Genomic DNA, 25,233 nt, shown 5'->3' with positions numbered 1-25,233 from the left:
TTGCCAGTCGAGCATTGGAAAAAAGTCATGTGGCCGATGAATCACGTTTCCAGTTGCATCATGCAGATGGCAGAGTGAGAATTTGGCGGAAACAGCATGAAAGCATGCACTCCACATGCATGAGTACAACCCTTCAAGCTGGTGGGGGCAGTGTTATGGTTTGGGGCATGTTTTCCTGGCATGATTTGGGCCCTTTAATTTGTGTGGAACAACGTCTGAATAGCACAACATACCTAAGTATCATTGCTGATCAGGTTCATCCTATCATGTTGATGGCGTCAATGGAGATGGCTTCTTCCAACAAAACAATGCGCCATGCCACGGTGCTCATATTGTGCAGGAGTGGTTTCAAAAACATGAGGGAGACTTTACCTTGCTTAGGTGGCCCCTACAATCACCAGATCTCAATCCAATTGAGCATTTGTGGGACAAAGTTCAAAGCGCCATCAGGCAGCTGGTTCCACAACCATCAAATCTCACAGAACTAAACAGTGCTATTCATCAGGCATGGTGTCAGATACCTCGCATCACCTTTCAACATCTCGTGGAGTCAATGCCAAGAATCACCGCAGTATTGAAGGCAAAAGGTGGCCCAACGAAGTACTGATGGGGTGGTCATAATAATCTGGCCACTCACGTTCAAATATATCCCACATTCAAAGGCTGTTAAATTGTGTTGTTTACCCATATCTTCAGGGGAAAAAATCACTTCTACTGGCGTGGTAAACAACCTGCTTCCCTATTTATAATGTTCTGGCCCTCCAGCAACTTCAGTGTGAAATTATAGCTAATTTGCCTACAAATGTCAGGTGGTCATAATAATCTGGCCACTCAGTGTATAATCTATAGCAATGATTCCTTTAAAATGATTAGTTTTCAAAGATTGCTTAATGACTTTCTATTAAGTACATACACAGAAATGATGGTGTAATAACTAAGATAGTAGGCTTTAGAATTATTTTGCCTGGATCCAAATCCTGGTTTTACTACTGACTAGTCATATGATCTTGTCAAATTACTTCTAGCCTTTCTTCTTCATTTCCTCATTTGTAAAATGGGGACAGTAATACCTATTGCAAAGGACTATTCTGGGTATTAGATGAGTTAACATGGAAATTATTTGGCCTAATAGTCATTGGCCACACAATACCTACCCAATGAGTGTTAGTAGTAATCATAATAGTTATATGGCATAACTTAAATCTTAAGAACATAAAATAGAAAATTTCCTTCAATAAATAACAACACAAAGTTTAGTTCCATAGTCTGGCCAAAAATAAAGATAGAGTTATAAGAAGAAATAAAGGCAGAAAGAGAAATGAACAGACAGATTTCAAGAAACACAAAAATAAAAAGGAATCAAAAAGAAGAGGAAGAGACACTGGTGAAAAAACATAGTTATATACAGACAGGAAGTCCCTCATTCCTGATTTACAAGTTATATTATTAAATATGGTCTATTCAAAATAATTCGACAATATTTTCAGTTATAAATAGCTCTGCAAGTAATTATGTAAAAAAATAATAGTTTTGAGCAAGTATTGGAAAGAATAAACTTCTATGGGAACCTCAACTTAATTCTTAAAAATTATTTGTATTCTGTTAGTGACCTGTATAATAAAGAAATTACAAAAATCTGGAAAGAACTAGGATTAAGAAATGATTATGTTATGTATATTATACCACAATTTTAAAGAAAAGTATCAAGTCGTAATTTTATTCAGGATAAGTGTAGTTTATACTGCTAATTAATCTTTGTAGCTAAATCTGTTTTAACTAACTTAAAAGAGTTAGAAAACAAACTCGTAAGGCCATATTAAACATTTATTTTCAATTATTAGACTGCAAACACTCCTTACCTCAAAGTCATCATCATCTCCTTCAGTGTAATGTGAATGGTTGTCTGGATTGTTCATTTTGTCCAAAAGTTCAACTGCTAGGGCCCTAGAGAGACCTGGCTGTCCTACAAAAGTGTGCTAAGTGAAAACAAAACAATTTCATGAGTATGCTTTTACATCTATGGCTTACAGAAATGTTATCTGTATTTTCCATTCAGTAAATATCAGAGGTAGGTATATGGGAGCCTACTAGTACAAATACATTAGAGAATGTATTAGCAAAATATTAATCACAGAATCCATAATTATGTATTATAAAGCTAAAGAATCTTTGTGGAATAAGTTTATAACATTAACATATAAGGTAGTAAAAGTAAAACTTTGGCTATAATAATGACATTAATTACTCATGTCATTATGCTAATAAAATTATGTTAATGTACAAAGACATACAGTGAAATTATGACATTTAATAGTTTTCTTAGACTGCTATACTCATTTTTTGTACTATAAAAATATTTAACAAATACATATACACACAGAGCATTCTATAGATTAATAGAAGAATCCAAGAAAAGCAATTTTAATGACAGCAATATTTTTAATAGTTTTCTCTATGGTAGGGGTTGGCAAACTACATATAGCCCATGGACAAAATCTAGTGCACTGCCTCTTTCTGTAAATAAAGTTTTATTGGTTGTTAAAGCCACACCCATTTGTATGTACTATCTATGGATGCTTCTGTGTTACAAGGGCAAAACTGAATAGATGTGGCAGAGGCTAGACAGCCCACAAAGCCTATAATATTTACTATCTGACTCTTTACAGAAAGTCTGCTAAACCCTGCTGTAAGAGTCACTAACATTTTTATATTAAAAAACCTAAATACATTTGTTCTAGTGATATGCCTAATTAAGACATGACTACAGAAGATTCACCTATAATTTCAATGACTTACAGTCAGAAGTCTTTCAGCAGTTGGTCTTTTTTTTGGGTTTTTGGTTAGTGCTATTTTGACAAAATTATGGAATGTTGATGACCTTAAAATAAAAGGAGACATGTACAAAAATATTTCACTAATATTAGTTTTTTGGTGTTACTAAATAAAGTTAACTTACAAGTAGTTTCAAAGTCTGAAACACATTATTTTTTTTTTCTCTTAGGCCTCTTAACTCTATATAAGCCCAAAAACTAAACCCAAAGCACAGATATTCCTTGGTGCCCTGGCCAGTGTCGCTTAGTTGGTTGAACACTGTCCCATGCACCAAAAGGTCGTCAGTTGGATTCCTGGTCAGGGCACATACATGCCCAGGGTGCGGGCTCAATCCCCAGTAGAGGGCGAGCAGGAGGCAGCCAATTGATGTTTTCCTTTCACTTGGATGTTTTTCTCCCTCCCTCTCTCTCTCTTTCTTTCTCTTTCTCTCCTTCCCTCTCCATTTCTCCCTTTCTCTAAAAAAATCAATAACACTGTATTTAAAAAGAAGAAAATGTGTGTTAGTTCCATCTCTTAAGTAAAATTCAATTAGTTGACAGAATAGTAATATATGAGCTCTAAAAATACAGTAAAAAGCAGAAATGCATAGCTGTATCACTTATAGGATTCATAATCTATTAAACTTAGAAATCAAAATGACCTTTTCTTATTGCCTAATTTATGTAGTATGTAAATGTTCTGCTACATCAAAAGAGTTGAATGGTGAGGAGATAGGGTTGGGAGATAATGTAAAAGATTATTTAAAGCCTTTACAACAGTGGTTCTCAACCTTCCTAATGCTGCGACCCTTTAATACAGTTCCTCATGTTGTGGTGACCCCCAATGTCACTGTTACAAATTGAACATAATTAAAGCATAGTGATTAATCACAAAAACAATATGTAATTATATATGTGTTTTCCGGTGGTCTTAGGCGACCCCTGTGAAAGGGTCGTTCGACCCCCGAAGGGGTTGCAACCCACAGATTGAGAACCACTGTTTTAAAAGGTCACTGAATTTCTTAGAAACGAGGACAAAGAAGAGGTGATTTTAGCAAGCAGAAGAGTTTTCCTGCCATCTACATTGATGAAACAGGGAAAATGACATAAATTAAAGGAATCATGCTTGGATTATTAATTAATAGCAAAGATGGATATTTGCACCATAGCCAAAATTCCACTGGAGGAGGGACTGGGCAAGAAACAAAGAGAATAAATAACCTTAGTTATTACCAATGACAGCATTTCTCTTCAGAAAAATCACATTATTGCATTACATTTGGTGACTTGTGGAGTTACATAGTGTCTGAGACTGGCAAAGGTATCCAATGGTAATGAATCCTCTGGACTCTAACTGTGAATTCAGTGGTTATAGGTAATAGTCATTCCTGAATGAATTTTCAGTCCCTCCTGCCAAAATCCCCTCCAGTTTTAATTGCTTAGGACAGTGATGGAGAACCTATGACACGCGTGTCAGAGGTGACACGCAAACTCATTTTTTTGGTTGATATTTCTTTGTTAAATGGCATTTAAATATATAAAATAAATATCAAAAATATAAGTTTTTGTTTTACTATGGTTGCAAATATCAAAAAATTTCTATATGTGACACGGCACCAGAATTAAGTTAGGGTTTTTCAAAATGCTGACACACCGAGCTGAAAAGGTTCGCCATCACTGGCTTAGGAACTTCAGGTGACAAGGAATAGGAAGAAACCTGTGTCAATACAAAAGAATACAGCTAGCAGAATATAAACCTTTTTTTGGGAACAGGACTCTGAGAATCTGAAATAAGATATGAACATACAGAATTTGGGGGGTCCATGGACCATTAAAGAGACCCATGTAATCTAGATGAAAAATAACTGAATTTAAGAACTTATTTGCATAGTTTTTAAAATTAAATGTATGGAAAGACATTACCAGGAAAACTATTTTCAATTTTTATCATCCAATTGAAGATGTCCTTATGAACTATAAGAATATTCAAACTGCTTTACTTTGTATAAGAAAGAAGATATCAGAATGAAAATATGTAATAACCTTTTCTTTTTGGAAGGAAGAGTGGGGGAGAGAGAGAAAGAGAGAGAGAAATATACTGATGCAAGAGAGAGACATTGAATGGTTGCCTCCCACACGCCGGGGATCAAATTTGCAACCCAGAATGTGCCCTTGACCAGGAATCGAACCAAAGACTCTTTGGTTTTCAGGCCAACACTCTAACCACTGGGACACACAGGCCAGGGCAGTAATAACCTTTTAGAATATTAAGGAAGGAAGGAAGGTGAGAAAAGTTATTAAAGATTAACTTAAGTGTCATGATATCTGGGGAAACTTTTCACATCATCTTCCATAAAAGTCGCCACGTAATTAATGAAAGCACAGAGTAAAAATATCAATTTTGAAGTCAATGCATTTATGTCAAATCCTTTCCTCACCACATCTCTTACCCAAAAAATGCCAAAACATAAGAACATGATCAGAATTTTTTAAGACAGCAATACATTACTAGGTGTACCAGTTAATAATGCAGATTTTTTTCAATAGATGGAGTTACATATATGTTGATATACATACGATTTGATATGTATGCTATGTTGTATTGACAACAAGCTTCAAAACCTCATATGTCAAATTTGCTGAAGGTTTTAACATCATAGATATTTTTATGCTTAAAAATGTCGAATTTCGTGCCAAAAAAAGAGCATTTGCGGGAAGTTTTAATTCATTACTTTATTTTGAAGAAAAAGTTATCGTATACTTCAAGAAGCTGATGGTGAACATGTTACATCTCAAGATACTTGTGAATGGTGGTTTAAACGCTTTAAAAGTGATGATTGCGATGTGAAAAACAAATAACATCCAGGTCAACCGAAAAAGTTTGAAGACCAACAATTACAAGCATTATGGGATGAAGATGCGTGTCAAACTCAAAAACAACTTGCAGAAAGATTAAACGTTGCTCAGCAAACAATTTCCAATCGTTTACAAGCAATGGGAAAGATTTTAAAGGAAGGAAAATGGGTGCCACATCAACTGAACGAAAGACAAATGGAAAACCGAAAAGTCATCAGTAAGATGTTGCTTCAACGGCACGAAAGAAAGTCTTTTTTGCATCGAATTGTGACTGGCGATGAAAAGTGGATTTATTTTGAGAATCCCAAATGCACAAAATCATGGGTTGATCCAGGTCCACCATCAACATCGACTACAAGGCCAAATCGCTTCGGAAAGAAAACAATGCTCAGCGTTTGGTGGGATCAGGAAGGTGTGGTGTATTATGAGCTTCTAAAACCAGGTGAAACTGTTAATATTGATCACTACTGCCAACAAATAATCAATTTGAACCACGCTTTGATCATGAAACGACCAGAATGTGCCAGAAGACATGGCAAAGTAATTTTGCTTCATGATGACATACCATCACACACTTCAAAACCAGTTAAAGACACGTTAAAAGATCTTGCTTAGGAATTATTAACCCACCCGCCGTATTCACCAGACCTTGCTCCTTCAGATTACCACTTGTTCTGATTGATGGCACATGTGCTTTCTGAGCAGCACTTCAAAACGTACGAAGAAGTGGGAAACTGGGTCTCTGAATGGTTTGCCTCAAAACAAGAAAAGTTCTATTGGAATGGTACCCACAGATTACCTGAAAGATGAGGGAAATGTGTAGCTAGCGATGGACATTACTTTGAATAAAGCACTTTTGGTGTTTCTCTTAAAATTATCGTGTTTTCTTTGATTACAAAATCCGTCACTATTAACCAGTACACCTAGTATAAAGGAACACTGACCAGAAAAACCTAGATCCTTACCATAGCTCTGTAAGTAAATTAGATGTGTAACTTTAGGTAAACTGTTGTTTAATGCCTCTGGGCTTCAGTTTCATTATCCATAAAACACGAGAACTAAACCTGTATCCATTTCAACTGTAAAATTCCATAAATCTATATATTTTTTAACTTACCATTTTGTTTTGTCCTTTAGTTTCGGGGGCTGAAAATTACTTTTGGACATTAAGAAGAGGGCCCTGAAATAAAAACTTCAGTTAAAGAGCAATACCAAAATACTTTTATTACTACACTTAATAATCAGATGAGCATTCTGTAATAAATTTATACAAGATTACTACATATGTAGACACCGGTGAAAACTGGTATAAAATATGGAAATTAAATTTTTTATATTTTGGAAAACCTATGGAAAATTTTCCCTGGCTAGAGAAAGGATCTTTTAATTTCAAACAAGCTCTTATTCACATGGCAAAGCTACCAAATGTTAGAGAAGGGTTTTGTGATCATACTGTTAGATATATAACTGATATTTTATCTTAGGTAAAAATCTATATAAACTGTATATCATTTTGTAACACACACCTAACATTAGGTTGTATGTTTAACTGAAAATTTGCCTCTATAATTATTTTGGGTGTATAGGCAAATCATGTTCACTTCATAGTCCAGTGATGGCGAATCTTTTGAACTCGGCGTGTCAGCATTTTGAAAAACCCTAACTTAACTCTGGTGCCATGTCACATATAGGAATTTTTTGATATTTGCAACCATAGTAAAACAAAGACTTACATTTTTGATATTTATTTTATATATTTAAATGCCATTTAACAAAGAAAAATCAACCAAAAAAATGAGTTTGCGTGTCACCTGACACGCGTGTCATAGGTTCGCCATCACTGTTAAGTCTGTTTCCCTTTTTGGTCAATAATTTCCCACACCCTTTCATTATGAATGATACAGAAGTCAACCTATAAGAGAACTTTCTTTGGACTATAGGGGTTGAAGAATGGAGGATTTAAGAAGGAAGTTCTAAAATGCTCTGTTTCACTAATTCCTACAAAACCGCTTCCAGGTTTCTAAGTAAACTGTTTAGTTGTGTTGTTTTTTTTTAATGTCAAAGATATTCTCTCATTTTAAAAGCTAAATGATCTATAATAAAAGCATAATATGCTAATTAGACTAGACAGCCAAACGTCCTTCTGGACAAAGCGGCAGCTGTTGCGAGGGCCCAAGGCAGGCAGCTGCGGCCAGCAGCGGCAGGGTGATGGGGGCGGTGCTTTCCCCTGATCACCGGGTCGCTTCCCCTAAGGACTCCTGGACTGTGGGGGGGGGGGGGGCGGGGGCAGGCCAGGCTGAGGGAGCCCCCTGCCAGTGCATGAATTTTCATGCACCAGGCCTCTCATTCATATATAAAGGAAAACTGAAAAGAAAATAAATGTCTATACTCCTACAACCCTAAGCTATTATTTGAAATTTTCTGCTCTTCTTTTTAGTCTTTATCTTAATAATAACCAATTACTACATCACTGTATTAGGTAATATTATGTTCTGCCTTTTAAAAAAAAATTAATAATCAATTTCTCATGTTTCTTTGGTTTATGTAATAGCTGCCCTTAATACTAAATAATTTGCTTAACAACTCACCAATTATTGGACATTTAGATTTCCCCCGTTATCCAGAAATGGATAATCCTTTTTTTCCTGAATTATTTCCCAAGTATAATTTTCTTAGTGAAATTACTGAAACATTTGGATGGCCCATAACAAATAATGTCTAAATTATTTTTTTAAAAGTCTGCACCTTTTGACATTCCACCTAAATGTAGATATCTCTTAACTTGTATAACTTTAGTTACTTGTGAGGTCAAATAGTTCTCCATGTTTCTTTAGTACTTGCTCATAAACAATTTATATTTTGCCTATAAAGTCTTTGAATGAGTTCCTTATGAAATATATATTATTCTGTCTATCATGTGAGGAAAACAAATTACCCATTCTGTTGATTTTCTTTTTAACTTTATACTATTTACTTTAAAAGTTTAAATTTTAGTTCAATTTATCTTTTCATTAAAAATATTAAAAACCCTTTCAAAGGCCCTCAAATTTTTTTTCTGAGACAATTTAACCTAAATGCAAATGACAATTATACTAAGCACAGCTCTTTATCCCTAGAAAAAGTAAAAAACAACAACAAAAAACATGCAGAAATGAACAACAAAAAAATCTCATCTGCAGTCTATCATATGTTTATGAATCTACTTAAGACAAAAAAAAAAAAGAAACAAGTTCAACGGACAGAAGAATGAATGTAATGACTTAAAAAAGATTTCAGACAGTACTGTTTGCTCCTTGTTGTTTTAGGAATAGTAATAAAAGCGAGGAGGGTTTAGATGAGATTATCCTTAAGTCCCTTATAAACCTTTACCATTTTAACATACTTGAAAATTAGCTTGGAATATCCAACTTATCAGTATCTCACTTCCCAGAAGACTTATTAATAAGTGCATTATCTTAAATAGTGAGAACACCTCATTGGATGAAGATCAAACATAGGTGGTTGAAGTTCTCCAAGTTCAATTGCTGTTATTCCTACTGCCCAGATATCACAGAGTTGGTTGTAGCCACCATTCTTTTCTACTGCTGCAACTTCTGGGGCCATCCTAGAAGGAATCAGTGAATATATCATTTTCATTTTTTAAAAATGATATGAAATCTGCTACTTTTGTCTTCACTAGACTTCCTGGAGGAAAAGGAGCTGAGAGACATTTGCTAAGAAGAAACTTTATTTTAAAAGACTTATAAAGACCTCATACATACACAGACACACACATACTTTAAATTCATTATTTAAAAATCTTTTTAAAAAAATATATTTTATTGATTTTTTACAGAGAGAACGGGAGAGAGATAGAGAGTTAGAAACATCGATGAGAGAGAAACATCGATCAGCTGCCTCCTGCACATCTCCCACTGGAGATGTGCCCGCAACCCAGGTACATGCCCTTGACCGGAAACGAACCTGGGACCTTTCAGTCCGCAGGCCAATGCTCTATCCACTGAGCCAGACCAATTTCAGCACATTATTTAAAAATCTTGAATCCTCTCCTCTGAATACTAGTGCTCTGAGGAAAAAATCGTGTTGTCTTATTTCAGTTTGTTTTGTAAATCTTGTTATGTAATATGGGAAAAGAAAAAGAACACCTAAATCCGTGTGAAGGTCAGAGAAAAGTTCCTAAAGGAGGTGAGACTTAAAGAATGAATCATCAGGGAGCTAAGAGCAGTAGGAAGTTGGGACATTTTAATCAGATGAAACAAGTGTAAATGAAGGGAGACAAGAAGAGAGCATGCAGTATCTGGAGAAGTGATAGGACAGTGCTACTCAATGTATGATATGGGGCATAAATTGCTTGCTGTGAGTCTGTGATAAGTATAGAAATTCAGAGTAAGCACTTACTCTCATCAAATACATAATCATTTTTTAGTTTGTCATTTTTATTTTACTGAAAGGTCATTCATTACAGACAGTTTGAGTGAGACAATAAGGAATTTGAAAAATGAACATCAGAGATGGTGCTAGATGAACAATGAATGGCCTACTGATTATATAAGAAATTCAGACTTTACTGTGAAAATAAAAGGTTAATTATGGGGGTAAGCTTGATCTAAAACTCATGGCAACATGAAGGATAGTGTGAGAGGAGGTGAAACCAGCATTATGCAGATGAATTAGATTATTTCAAAAACACAAGGGAAAAAACAAAGGATTTTTTGAAGGCAGTGGCAGAGGGGACAGAATAAAAGGGGATGGCTATAGAGAATGATGTGAGTATAAAATGCTTATGCATATACAAGTATAGCTATTATCAAACAGCTGTTTTGAATATATACAAGACTGAAGGTCAACTGAGTAGTGGAACTGGAGTTATCTACTTGGCAGTCAGTGATGTATAATGATGGTATCTGAAGTTATAAAGCATAGATGATATTGCTCAGGAGAAATATTCTTTTATTTTTTAACTAGAGGCCCAGTGCACGAAATTCGTGCACGGGGGTGGGGGGCCCCTCAGCCCTGCCTGCACCCTCTGCAATTTGGGACCCCTACACCTTTTTCTTATCTAGCTAATCTCTTCACATTTAAAAAAAAAATAACTGAAATATCACCTACTCTAGGAAATCCTCTTTGAACAAATCTCTTTACAATCTGTATTAAGTATTTTCATAGTATATCATTCTTTTTCTTTAACAGCAACTTAAAGTGGATGCAATGTGGTTCTCATTCTTGCATCTGAATTTTTTCTTCTTGCTCTTGTAATAGCAAAGCTTATCCAATTTACATTTGCCCCTCAAGGGCTTATATTTGGTTCAGTTTTTAGTTGGCTCCCTGTCTTTTTTTTTAAGCAATAAATTTGGGTTGTGATAGTAAGCCTCACTTGTAATCAAGCCTGTAGGTCTCCCTATCTGAATATTTCTATAATACCTATCACTTTAGCATACCAGAGATTGTGTTCATTTATAGAAAATAACAATAAATGTCACCTGATCATTTGATCTTCTAGTAATATTTTATAGCAAGATGTATTATTCTAGTAATTTAACTATTACAAAACTGAGGCGTGCAGAAATAAATCACATTGAACAATAAAGAATGACTCAAATATCAAAGCATAGTACACTTAGGGCCTCCCTTGTCCTGTGACTCAGATATCATAGCATATTACACAGTTCACATGGAACTCAGTTTCTGTTAAAATAGGAAGGGATCCCATACTCATGAAGCAGCTACTTTCACACATATTTTTTTTATTTAAGTCACAGCACATACTCTTTGTACTAACTGTTGGGAAATCACCCTAGCAGTTGCCTCTGTTCCTCTCTGTATTGTTGCCTTACATTCTGATGTCATTACTGCGCTTTATCATCCACTCACTCTAATAAGATTGTGAGTTATTTAAGGGCAGAGATCATGACTTGAGCTTGTCTGTTCCCTGTCGTGGTGCCTAGATAAATACTCAAATGCCATCCAGTCCAAATGACTGTGATGAGAGAGGCCCACCGTTGCTGGAGATCTCTGATTTTCATTTAAGGGGCCTCACTTGTTCTGCGCCTTTTACAGAAAGGTGAGTAGTGTCTGAGGGAATTTGAGGAAACCCAGACAGAATTCTCCTCCTAAAAGATTTTGCTAAGCTGGTGCCCAGGACCACCAGGCATTTGTCCAATTAAAACCCGGACACACAGCAGTAACATAGGCACTGGTCTCCTACTGCTAATGACTAGGGATCAAACCCCAGCCTGCAGGAACTCACCCCCTCAGTCAGGACCGGGCTGCTGGGTGGACCTGGGCTGGTGCTCCTAACTCTCGGGAGAGGGAGACTTGCCGTGGCTGCAGGCTAGCGGTTCCGGACTCCGCGACATCCACCCAAACAGGTCCATAGCACAGGCTGGTCAGCGGAGCGGCTTCTTCGCCTAGGATCATGGGGAGGCCTGGCCTGGCCTGTTTGCCCCGCAATAGCAGGGAGGCCTGGCCTGTTTGCCCCGTGATGGGCGCCGGGCTTGGGGGCATGGACCCGGGCCGCTGCTTGGTGCCAGCGCATGCGTAAGCAGCCACTGGGTGGGAACATCTGCTTGGCGCCTGCGCCCGGAGGCCTGGAGTGGCCAGGGGCATTCTGGGACCCTGGCTGCTCAGGGCCTATGCGTGGGCCTACAGGCTAGGAGTGGCCTCTCAAGGATGTTCCCAGGACCCAGGCCACTCGGCACCTGCACATGCAAATTAACCTGCCATCTTTGTTGGGTTGATTTGCATACTCTCCAGATTGGCTAGTGAGCATAGTGGAAGGACAGTCAATTTACATGTTTCTCTTTTATTATATAGGATGTTTATTATTTTAACATTAATTTATGTTTATATTGAATACCCACAAGGTAGAAGTTGCTTTTATATGCACTTAGGTTACAAAAAGTTATATAACAAATGTCTCTCAACTAAAATGTGGTTAAGGATATAAAATACATATACAGAAAATGCGAACTTGTACATGCTCTCTGCAAGTACTAGACAGTAATAATGGGTATAGAAACAAAGAGAAGAAAATGATCACCATGGAGCAAGGTGACTGAAGGCAAATTTCATAGAGGAAAGAAACTGAGCTAAAACCCAGAAAAAGCTTGTGGGTTTCATCTCCTCTGCCCACTGGAATCAGGTATTAGTGGCTAACTGCAGCACCAAGCTGACCAGGACTGTTGCACTTCCTAGTTCAGTGGAAAACAGAGATGTGACCAATCACTCAGCCATGGGTGAAGTAAGGCAGAGAGTATGCCACTCTTCAGACAGAACAGGACTTAAGACAACTATACTAGGGAGGTAATAACCAATATCTAGACTAATCAGTGTATAAAAAACTGATAATTTTGACCAAAGAAGAGTGTTGACTGGGAAGGACAGTCACAGAAAAGAGATTAAAGAGGAAATAGGCATGTGAAGAATGAAATTTTATAGGTAATCTAACTCACCTATTTTCTTTTAACTTTATTTAAATCGGGGCTTGTTTCTGTGGTTAAAAGCAATATGTGTTGACTGAAGAGAATTTGGAATATATGAGAAAATATGGAAGAAAATAAGTTAACAATTATACCATCCAAAGAGAACCACTATTTCACATATTTTATCCATAAATTTAAAACACACACATACCTTCTATAAAATGGTATAATAGTGCATATGCTTTTAATCTTCCTTTTTTAATTAACATTATATCATGAGCCTATACACTAATCATTCATCTTTTACAACAGGATTTTAAATACCAGCAATTTATTCCATTAATTTGAATGAATGTACATAATTTCCTTAACTAATTTCTACTGGATATGCATATATTCCCTCTATTTTTCGTTATTAAAGTATTTGATAAAGTTCTTAATATGTAAATCTGTATGTCTCTGATAAATTAATACAAGCAGAATTGAGACTAGAACATAAAAATTACTTAAGGTTTATGAAAAAAATTGTTGCCAAATTATCTTTCAAAACTGTTTTACCAATTTCTACTTTCATTATCAAACATTTAGTGATAGTGATAGATATTACCCATGATTCCAAATATTTTCCAATTTGATAGAAAAGAATGTAATTGTTTATTTAATTTGCATTTTTGGTTATCATTGGGGGAAATTTTTTTCATATTTTATGATAACTTATATGTATGATTTTAATAACTCTGCTTCTAAGGAAACACTCTTTATTGTCTTATTAAGAACTTACATATTGTCCTAGCCAGTTTTTCTCAATGGTTAAAGTGTCGGCCTGCGGACTGGAGTCCTGGGTTAGATTCCTGGTCAAGGGCACGTACCTCAGTTGCAAGTTCCCCAGCCTGGGTAGGGGCGCATGTGGGAGACAATCAATGTGTCTCTCTCACATCACATTGATGTTTCTCTCTCTATTCCCTCCCCCGCCCCCATCTCCTCCTTCCCTTCCACTCTCTCTAGAAAGCAATGGAAAAATATATCCTTGGGTGAATACTGGAAAAAAAAAAAACAACAACTTACATATTAAAGATATTAAAACCTAGTTTGTCACATTTTAGCCATTACTTCCTGGTTTGTTACTTGCTGTTCCCTTTTAAGTGGGTGGACATATAATAACTTGGAATTTTCATGTAGTTAAATCTATCAATTTTCCCCTTTAACATTTTATGCCAAGAAAGGCTTACTCAACTCTTTTTTAATTTATTTTTATTAATTTCAGAGAGGGAGGGAGAGAATGACAAAAGCCATCAATGATGAGAATCATCGATTGGCTGCCTCCTGCACACCCCCTACTGGACATTGAGCCCACAACCCATGACGGGAATGTGCCCTGACCAGGAATCAAACCTTGACCTCCTGGTTCATGGGTCAATGCTCAACCATGAGAGCCACATGGGCTGGACATGGGCTACTCAACTCTAGTCATTGATACTTCTTTTGGTTTTAGTTTTATGTTTGACTATTTCCATATACAATTTATTTTGATATTAATATGAGGTATAGAGGTACTTAAATTTCTTTCCAAATAAAAAATTATCCAAATAATACCAGTAAAATATCCAAAATTTCATCAAACATTAAATGGCACCATTTATAATATTCATTAAATGATTTTACATATTGAAATTTATTACTAGGCTTTTTATTATATTTCAATTATCTGTCTTCACTAATGAAAGCAGTGTTTAATGAATTTATTTTTTAATTTTTTAAAATTGATTTTAGAGAGGGAGAGAGAGAGAGAAACATCAATGCGAGAGAGAAACATCAATCGGTTAAGTTGCCTTCTGCAAACACCCTGACCGGGGATGGTACCCACAACCTGGGTATGTGCCCTGACTGGAAATTGAACAGGAACCTTTCAGTGCACAGAAGGATGCTCAACCAAGTCACAGCGGCCAGGGCTGAACGCAGTGTTTTAGAAGGATTATTTTGTCAGTAACTGGTAAGATGCATTATGAGTAGGGTAGGATGCATGAGTTTTAACAAACAGATAGATAGCAAAGTCCAAGATTAAAATAGAAGCAATACCAAAAGAAAGGGTAACAAAATGACAAGAGATTGTAATATGAGTCTTTCTTTTCAAACTCTCATACATGTGAGTGCTCTCAATACAAGATCCCAGAGATGGCAGGAATTATTAGAATTTTAACATTGGGTTAATTTTAACATTTCCCGACCCAATTAGAATTATGATAGTATCAAGGAGCATACAAGCCTTCAGACTTCCTAAAGAAATGAAAATGCTTAAAATTCAATTATAATATAAATTTGTCTTACCAGTAAGGGGTGCCAATGAAAGATTTTCTCTTTGCAATGGTAGCTGTTATTTTTGCAGCTACACCAAAGTCAGCTGGTGGGGGAAAAAATAAAACAGAAAATTTTAGTTCTTTTCAATAAAAGCATTAACATTTCTAAGTTTCATCCTTAGGCTTGACATTATTAATAATTCAGATAGTAATGCTAGGGAAATATATAAAAATTGAATACCTAAATTCCTTCTTGCTTGATTTATAACACACCCATTAAAAGAAAATAATTTACTGGTGTTTTACTAGAATGAAAATGTACATTACTAAGGACAAAGTTAATAAAAATATTTTTATGACAAGCACATTAAAGTTAATTTGAGCCCGACCAGTGTGGCTCAGTGGTTGAGCATTGACCCATGAATCAAGACGCCACGGCTTGATTCCAAGTCAGGGCACATGCTGGAGGTTGAGGACTTGATCCTCAGTTGGGGTGTGCAAGATACAGCCCATTGATGATTCTCTCTCATCACTGGTGTTTTTATCTCTCTCCCTCTCCCTTCATCTCTCTGAAATCAATAAGAACATATGTTTTTTTAAGTTAATTTGAAAAATATAGCAAAAAAATAAAAGGCCCACCTGAATTCCTTTTATTCTAACACAACCAGGTTAGTATTTTGGTGCTATTATTTAAAAAAATGTTTTTTGAGTGTACCCTGGTGGGAGGGAAGTTGGTGAGCTTTGGCCAAGCAAAAAAGTTCTTTTTCTATGTATAAACTTTGTTATTGTTGTTGCTAAACATGGTTGTAAAAAACTAAATACAAATATAGTTCATTTTTGTCATGTAACAGATCACGGGATTACTCTTACTCTTATTCTTCTTAACTATTACTTTGTTTTAAATCCTCACCCAAGGATATGCTCTTATTGATTTTAGAGAGAGAGGAAGGGAGAGAGAAACATCAATTGATCACCTCCTGTACACGCCCTGACAGGGTTGGAACCCGCAACTTTCCGGTGCACAGGTTGACGCTCCAACCAACTAAGCCACCTGGCCAAGATGACTGACTGAATAATGTTTCTTAAGTGGATTTATCACAACTTAACAGTTTTTCTATTGCTAAAACTATGTTCTTATTTTCTTCTATTACATATAATATTATGATTAACACTTCTGTGAATATGGATTTTTTTTATCTTTAGAATTAATCTCCTTAAACTGAGTCTCAGGAGTAAAATTGCAGGGTCAAACAATGAACATGGTTCTTGGCATGATTATTAAACTTGTCTAATGTTAAATTTAAAATTTATTAAAATTTTGGAAAAATGTTAGAAACTTGAAATAACATACCTAATTTTACATCACCATGATCTGTCAATAAAATATTTGCACCCTAAAACAAAAATACAAATACTATTTAATTAGTATCATAAAATTCATTCCAATAAAATTATCAATTTAAACATATTAAATATACTTACTTTGATATCTCTATGCATTTTGCCTTTAGTATGCAAATAGGCAAGACCCTAAAATTAAAAAAATAAAACGTGGCATTAGCAAAATTGCAAAACTGATGCCTAAACTTCCTGCTTGAATTCTTATTGAATAAGAAAAACAAAAATGTCTTCCTGGTGGCAAAAACCCCCCGATGAGTTTCTAACTGTGAGAGGGCACAGGCAGGGCGAGGGGACCCCTCACACACCCGTGCACAACATTCTAGTAATAATAAAAACATAAAAATGATTGATCATGATTTCATACTTGTTATTTTTACTAGTCAATGTTTACTATAAGATTTCAAATTCATTTCTGATAAAAAATCAGAAATATTTAACTACTAGAGGCCTGGTGCACGTTGTGCACTCGGGGGATGTCTGACTGACGGCTTAAGGCTTATGCCGTCAGTCAGACATCCTTAGCGCTGCCGTGGAGGCAGGAGAGGCTCCCGCCACTGCTGCTGTGCTCGCCAGCAGTGAGCCCTGCTTCTGGCTGAGTGGCGCTCCCCCTGTGGGAGTGCACTGAACACCAGGGGGCAGCTCCTGCATTGAGCATCTGCCCCCTGGTGGTCAGTGCACATCATAGTAACTGGTTGTTCCGCCATTCAGTTTATTTGCATATCAGCCCTTTATTATATACTAGTGGCCTGGTGCATGAAATTCATGCACGGGGGTGGGGGGTGGGGGTCCCTCAGCCCAACCTGCACCCTCTCTAATCTAGGATCCCTCAGGGGATGTCCAACTGCCCGTTTAGTCCTGATCCCACCGGCAGTCGGACATCCCTCTCGCAATCTGGGACCTCTGGCTCCTAACCGCTCACCTATCTGCCTGCCTGATCACCCCTAACCACTCTGCCTGCCAGCCTGCTTGCCCCCAACTGCCCCCCCATCAGCCTGCACACCCCCAACAGCCCCCACTGCCGGCCTGCTCATCCCCAAATGCCCCCCATTGCTGACCTGTTCTCCTCAACTGCCCTCCCCTGCTGGCCTCATGACCCCCAACTGTCCTACCTTGTCAGCCTCATGGCTCCCAACTGCCCTTCACGGCTAGCCTCATGGCCCCCAACTTCCCTCCCCAGATGGCCTCATGGCCCCTAACTGTCCTCCGAGGCCGGCCTTCTCACCCCCAACTGCCCCCCCCCCACTGGCCTCACTCCCAACTGCCCCTCACTGCCGGCCTGTTCGCCCCCAACTTCCCTCCCCTCCTGACCTGATCACCCCTAACCCCCTCTGCCTCGGCCTCACCACCATGGCTTTGTCTGGAAGGACATCTGGAAGGTCTCCCAGTCTAATTAGCATATTACCCTTTTATTAGTATAGACTAGAGGCCCGGTGCATGAAATTCATGCACTCAGGGGTCCCTCAGCCTGGCCTGCACCCTCTCGCAGTCCAGGAGCCCTCGGGGGATGTCCTTAGTGCAGCCACAGAGGTGGGAGAGGTTCCTGCCACTGCCACTTTGCTCACCAGCCATGAGCCCAGCTTCTGGGTGAGTGGTGCTCCCTCTGTGGGAGCATACTGATCACCAAGGAGCAGCTCCTGCCTTGAGCATCTTTTCCCTGGTGGTCAGTGTGTACCATAGTGACCAGTCGTTCTGCCATTGGCCAATTTGTATATTAGCCTTTTATTATATAGGATTATATAGGATTTTTTGTTGTTATTAATCCTCACCTGAGGATATTTTTCCATTGATTTTTAGGGAGAGTGGAAGAGAGAGGGAAAGAGAGAGAAACATTGATGTGAAAAAAACACATCGATTGGTTGCCTCCTGCACTAGCCCTGACCAAGGTCTGAGCTGGGGAGGAGCCTGCAATCAGGATTCCCTTGACCGGAATCAAACCTGGGACCCTTTGGTCCACGGCTGATGCTCTATCCACTGAGCCAAACCAGCTAGGGCTCATGGTCAATCTTGTTTCATTCTGACCCTCACATACCACACACTCCCCCTCCACCACCATATTATTCTGAAGTCTCAGATTTCATATTTCATCGACTAAGACAGTGACTTTAAAAAAACATACATAACCACAATGATATTATTATACCCTCATAATGAACAATTATTTAATACTATCAAATATCCAGTATTCACAATTTAAAGTGGGATTCAAACAAGGTTTGTACACTACACTTTGTTGAAATGACTCCTACTTCTCTTTTAATCTATAGAATCCTGTACCTTATCTTATTACTGTTACCTTGTAAGTTTTTGTTAAAGTGCTGTTTATCATGTGCAGTCTCTCAGGATTTGGATTTTGCTAATTACATCCTAATGATGTTGTTTTACATGTTTCTCTGACCCCTGTATTACCATTAAATTAGCACTTATATCTAGGGTCTTGATGAGAATCAAGACTGAATTATTTTGGTAAAATTACTTCATGGTGGTGCTATATTAGTCAGAGTTTAGTCAGGAGACTAAAAAAAACGTTATTTGAACTATAGAACTAAAAAGGAATAATGAGAGCCAACAAATATTACAGCAACAGCAACTGCAGGAAGCTGCTACCAAAACTCTAGGACCTGGGGGAGCAGAGTAGAGAAGAGGCTGGAATTATTCAAACTTACAAGCCTGGACCAAGAGTCTTGTAGAACTGAAATTGAGATATCTGAGAAGGTGCTAATGTCCACTAGAAATTACACAATGTCTGGCTGTCTTTTAGTGATATTAACAGCCACTGATACTGATCTGATTTCTGTCATAATAGATCATTTATGAATTTTCTAGAATTTATGTAAAAGAAATCATTCAGCATATTCTTTTTTGTCTGGCTCTTTCACAATAATTAATATGACATTCCTTGTAATGTATATATCAATACTTCATTCTTCTTTATTACTGAGTAGTAGTCCATTATACAGATATACCAAAATTTGTTTATCCATTTACCTATTGACAGACATTTGGGTTGTTTCCTGGTTTTGGCTATCTATAATAATATAAGCATAATATGCTAATTAGACTGGACAATCTTCCAAATGAGGGAGGCCCGGGTTCTGGGTGCCAGAGGGAAGCCAGTGCCGGCAGCCGGGGGAAGGAAGGCCTACTTTTGCATGAATTTTGTGCATCAGGCCTACAGTTATAAATAAATCTGCTGTGAAGATTCATGCACAGTTGTTGCATGATTTTTTCCCTCATGGGTAAATACCTAGCAGTGTTAACAACTGGATCATACAGTGGTACAAGTTAAACTTCTGGTGAATGCCAAACTGTCTTTCAAAGCAGCTGTACAATTTTACATTGAAACCAGAAGTGCATGAGAGTTCCCGTTAATCCACATCCTCACCAACCTTCTTCCTAAGTCAGTTTATTTATTTTTTATTTTAGCCATTCTAATTGGTGTGTAGTGGTATTTCACTGTGGCTTTAATGCACACTTTTTTAATAACTAATGATATTGAGCATCTTTTTCATCCATATATCTTCTTTGGTGAAGTGTCTGGTTAAGTCTTTTGCCCATTTGCCTATTGGGTTGTTGTTTTCTTATTGAGTTTTGAGAGTTCTTTATATACTGTGGATATAAGTCCCTGGTCAGGTATATTATTTGCAAATTTCTATTTTTAGTATTGTCCTTTTATTCTCTTAACAGTGCCTCTTGAAGAAGAGAGTTTTAGTTTTGATGAAGTATAATTTAGCAAGTTTTTATTTTATGGATCATGCTTTTCCTGTTATGTCTGAAAAGGCTTTGCTTAACTCAACATTGCAAAATTTTCTCCTCTGTCATGGTATTTGAGTCAACACATCTGTCTCAGCCTGCATTTGTGTTTATTCAATTCACAGGATTTTAAGGATATGTATAAGCATATTTGTTTAACCTTTATTTCTAAATGTCAACTACAAAGATAAAAGTTCAACAGTATTCAGGTAAGTACTTTCTTACTTTTCTTAAATCCAATCTTACTCATTACAAATAGGTACAAGCATCTGCCTGTCTTATTATATCTTCTACTTTGTGCCTGAGCATTTATTTATTAAAGTACAAATTAATTCATTATAAAAATATTTTTTTCTTTCACTTCTAGAATTTCTAGTGTATAGAAATCCAAGTGATTTTGTATATTGATCTTGAATCCTGCAACCTTTCTAGCTATACTTATTAGCTCTAGTAGCTACTTTGTAGATTCAATTCCATTTTCTACATAGATAATTTTACAGTGAATAAAAACAGTTTTACTTCTTACTTTCTAATATGGATGCCTTTAATTTCATTGTTTTTTCTCTTTGCAATGGCCAAAATCTCTAGCACAATGTTGAAAAGAAGTTGTGAGAACAGACACATTGCCTGGATTGACCTTGGTGTAAAAGCATCTAATCTTTACCATTCAGAATGACACAATTGTAGGTTTTTCATAGCTGCTCTTTATCAAGTTAAACAAGTTCCATTCTATTCCCAGTATACTGAGAATTTTTATCACAAATGAATGTTGGATTTTGCTAAATGCTTTTTCTGTGTCTAGACAATCATGTGATTTTTCTTTTTGTTTGCTAATATGGACAATTACTTGAAATGATTTTTGAATGTTAAAACAACACTGCATTCTAGGATACTGCCCTCCACCCCGCCTTATTCACGATGTATTATCCTTTTTATATACATGAACTGCCTTTATTAATATTTTATATTCCTTTTTAATTTCTGCATCTATGTTTATGAAGGACTAGAGGCCCAGCGCACGAAATTGTGCGGGTGGGGTCTAGGCCAGGGGTGGGCAAACTTTTTGACTCGAGGGCCACAATGGGTTCTTAAACTGGACCAGAGGGCCGGAACAAAAGCATGGATAGAGTGTTTGTGTGAACTAATATAAATTCAAAGTAAACATCATTACATAAAAGGGTACGGTCTTTTTTTTTTTTAGTTTTATTCATTTCAAACGGGCCAGATCCAGCCCGCGGGCCGTAGTTTGCACACGGCTGGCCTAGGCATAGCCTGTAATCAGGGCCATCTTCTGCCCATTTGCCAGTCCCCAGGCCCAACGCCCCATCGGCTGCTGGGGCGGGTAGGTTACAGGCGCGCCACAAGCCCCAGGAGCAGCGGCAGCGGCGGTAGCCAGCGGCAGCGGTGGCACACATGTGAATGGCCCTGAGAGGGCAGCATGTTCCATCAGAGGCTGGCCCGGCGCACGCACATGGAGGTGAAGTCACCAGCGCCCACTTTCCTGCCGGCCTGAGCCCCAGAGCAGCCAGGGATGAGCTGGGGATCTCAGCGGCCTGACAGCCAGCCAAGTCCTCCTACCACTCACCCCAGTTCCCTGGTTCACCATTGCTGATCCATCAGAGTCTGTGGGCCGGGGGGAGGGACCAAGAGGTCAGCCAGTCCCACCCCACCCTGCTGCCACCCACCTGCCTCCCCGTGGTTCTCTGTTCGCCTGTGTGTGGGGGGGTGATGGGTGGGAGATGTGGGGGCGGGGAGGGACCGAGAGGTGGTCAATACACCTTATGGCGACTGGTCGAGCGGTCATTATGCTTATGGACCCTGGCCTTTTATTATATAGGACTAGAGGCCCGGTGCACAAAAATTTGTGCACTCAGGGCGGGGGTCCCTCAGCCCGGCACAGTCTGGGACCCCTTGGGAGATAACGACCTGCTGGCTTAGGCCAGCTCCTGGGTGGCAGAGGGCAGGCCCAATCCCTAGGTGCAGCCCCTGGTCGGGCTCAGAGCAGAGCCGATTGGGGAGTTGGGGTGCCGCCCCCATCATGCACAGAGCAGGGCAGATTGGGAGGTTGCGATGCCACCCTCAGTCACGCTCAGGGTAGGGCCAATTGGGGGGTTGGGGCACTGCCCCCTGTCACACTCAAGGCAAGGTCGATGGGGAGGTTGTGGCGCCACCCCGTCACGCACAGAGCAGGGCCAATCAGGGGGGTTGGGGCTCCGTACCCTGTCACGCACAGAGCAGGGTCAATCAGGGGGTTGGGAAGCTCCCCCCTGTCACGCAGAGCAGGGCCGATCAGGGGGTTGGGGAGCTCCCCGCTGTCACGCACAGAGCAGAGCCGATCAGGGGGTTGAGGAGCTCCCCCCTGTCACTCACAGAGTAGGGCCGATAGGGTACTTGGGGCACCGCCCCCTGTCACACACAGAGCAGGGCGGATCAGGGGGTTGGGGCGCTGCCACTGTCACACTCAGGGCAGGGCCGATGGGGAAGTTATGGCTCTACCCCATCACATACAGAGCAGGGCCCGTGGGGGGCGGAGCAGGGCCCGTGGGGGGGGGGGGGGTTGTGGCGCCACCCCCTATCACCCACAGAGCAGGGCCGATCAGGGGGTTGGGGCGCCGCCACTCTCACACTCAGGGCAGGGCCGATGGGGAGGTTATGGCTCTACCCCGTCACACACAGAGCAGGGCCCGTGGGGGGGTGGGGTTCGGGCGCCACACCCTGTCACACACAGAGCAGGGCCGATCAGGAGGTTGGGGCGCCACACCCTGTCACACACAGAGCCGCAGGGTGATCAGGGGGTTGGGGAGCTTCCCCCTATCAGGCACAGAGCAGGGCTGATCAGGGGGTTGGGGCGACTTCCCCTGTCACAAACAGAGCAGGGCGGATAGGGAGTTTGTGGCCCCGCCCCCTGTCACACACAGAGCCGCAGGGCGTTTAGGGGGTTTAGGCGCTGCCCCCTGTCACGGTGATCCCGGTGCCGGGAGGCATCGCGGCTCTGCTGATCCCAGTGCTGGGAGGCATATTACCCTTTACTATATAGGATAGAGGCCTGGTGCATGGGTGGGGGCTGGCTGGTTTGCCCTGAAGTTTGTCCTGGATCAGGGTGGAGGTCCCGCTTGGGTGCCTGGCCAGCCTGGATGAGGGGATGATGGCTGTTTGCAGCTGGTCACCCACCCTTCAGGGTGGGTGACACCACTGGGGTGCCTGGCCAGTCTGGGTGAGGAGCTGAGGGCTGTTTTCAGGCTGGCGGGTAACTTAAGTTCCCAACTGCTCCTTTTTTTCTTTTTTTTTTTAATTCTGGGCCAGCTTTAGCTCTGGCTCCAGCTCTGAGGCCTCTGCTGCTGGAAGCAGGTATCTGGTTTGTTAGGGTTCTATAATCAAAACACTGTATCAACTCCAGCTCTGAGATCCCAGCTGGCTGAAAGAAGGTTTCTGGGGTTTTGTTTAGCTTCTATATTTGTAACAATGTTTCAAACTGCAAGCTCAGAGGCCGGCAGCAGCAGGCGGGGAACGTTGGTTTCCTCCGTCACTGAAGCAAGCAAGCCTCATGTTAGTTTCAAGCTGCCTGGCTGCCGGCCGCCATCTTGGCTGGCAGTTAATTTGCATATCACCCTAATTAGCCAATGGGAAGGCCAGGCCAAGGGACACCCCCCTCCAGTGCATGATGACTAAAGTTAGGGAAGAAAAATGGGGAGATGTTGACCAAAGAGTATAAAATTGCAATCATATAGATTGATTAATTACTAATGTATAGCATGATGACTAAATTTAATACTGCTATACTGGAGAGGGACACCCCCCTCCAGTGCAGGGCTCCTGGACTGTGAGAGGGGGCAGGTGTCCTGGTGATCAGGGGAAGGTGATGCCCCATCACACCTCTGCTGCTGCCACTGCCGGCAGCACAAGCCTCAGTCAGCCCTGGTTACCTGAGCCTCGGGTGGCCCTGGGTAGCTGGGGGGCTGAGGGGACTGGGGGACTCTGGAGGCAGGCACGCGGAGTAGCCGGGCCCGCCGGGGGGTAAGCTCGGCCATGCCATGTGCCTGCTGCCCCAGCAGGGCTGAGGGAACTGGGTGCCGCCATCTTGTGGCTGTGGGCGCCGCCATCTTTGAGGGCATGGCAGTCAATTAGCATATTCCCTCCTTATTGGCTGTGGGCGCTGCCATCTTTGAGGGTGGGGCAGTCAATTAGCATATTCCCTCCTTATTGGCAGTGGGCGCTGCCATCTTTGAGGGTGGGGCAGTCAATTAGCATATTCCCTCCTTATTGGCTGTGGGTGCTGCCATCTTTGAGGGCAGGGCAGTCAATCAGCATATTCCCTCTTTATTAGATAGGATAATATTGTGGTGTGGGTGTGTGTGTGTGTGTGTGTGTGTGTCACACCTTCTTTAACCATTCAGACAGAGGTGAAAATTTGTGAAAATAATAAAATTTTAAAATTGGAACTACTCTTGGAGGCCATCCCTTCCAAAGACTCATTTTATCCTTGAGGAACTAGAACTATAGAAGAAATTTTGGTCATAAACCAGAGCAAGAATGCAAATGCAAGTTACTGTTTCCATTCTGTACTCTGTCCATTAATATACAAGCAATGACCTTTGCAAATTAAAATATGAAAAATTTAATCTGTCAATAATTCTTTGCTATAAGTATATGATTAGCTTTGTATTGTATGTGGATACAAAGAGATTTCTATGTTATGTGAAT

General features: G+C 39.9%; 1 protein-coding gene across 7 annotated transcripts in view; it reads right to left on the bottom strand.

The window, feature by feature from the left end:
• Positions 1–25,233, bottom strand: part of MAP4K5 (mitogen-activated protein kinase kinase kinase kinase 5) — a 102,645-nt gene that overhangs the window by 45,988 nt on the left and 31,424 nt on the right. For 6 of the 7 annotated variants that reach the window (XR_009452957.1, XM_059696478.1, XM_059696511.1 and 3 more), the window contains 7 exons: positions 16,864–16,911; positions 16,733–16,775; positions 15,413–15,485; positions 9,139–9,270; positions 6,784–6,846; positions 2,797–2,878; positions 1,860–1,976 (listed from right to left, as the gene is read on the bottom strand). Coding sequence is in view for 6 of the 7 variants with exons in the window: in XM_059696478.1 (XP_059552461.1) it covers positions 1,860–1,976; positions 2,797–2,878; positions 6,784–6,846; positions 9,139–9,270; positions 15,413–15,485; positions 16,733–16,775; positions 16,864–16,911 (558 nt within the window). In the remaining variant the exon portion in view is untranslated. The remainder of the gene's footprint in view (positions 1–1,859; positions 1,977–2,796; positions 2,879–6,783; positions 6,847–9,138; positions 9,271–15,412; positions 15,486–16,732; positions 16,776–16,863; positions 16,912–25,233) is intronic. The other variant, XM_059696491.1, reaches the window with a different exon arrangement.

This window comes from Myotis daubentonii, chromosome 1 (genome assembly GCF_963259705.1).
Source record: "Myotis daubentonii chromosome 1, mMyoDau2.1, whole genome shotgun sequence".
NCBI lineage: Eukaryota > Metazoa > Chordata > Mammalia > Chiroptera > Vespertilionidae > Myotis > Myotis daubentonii.
This window is presented reverse-complemented; position numbering and strand designations above follow the sequence as displayed.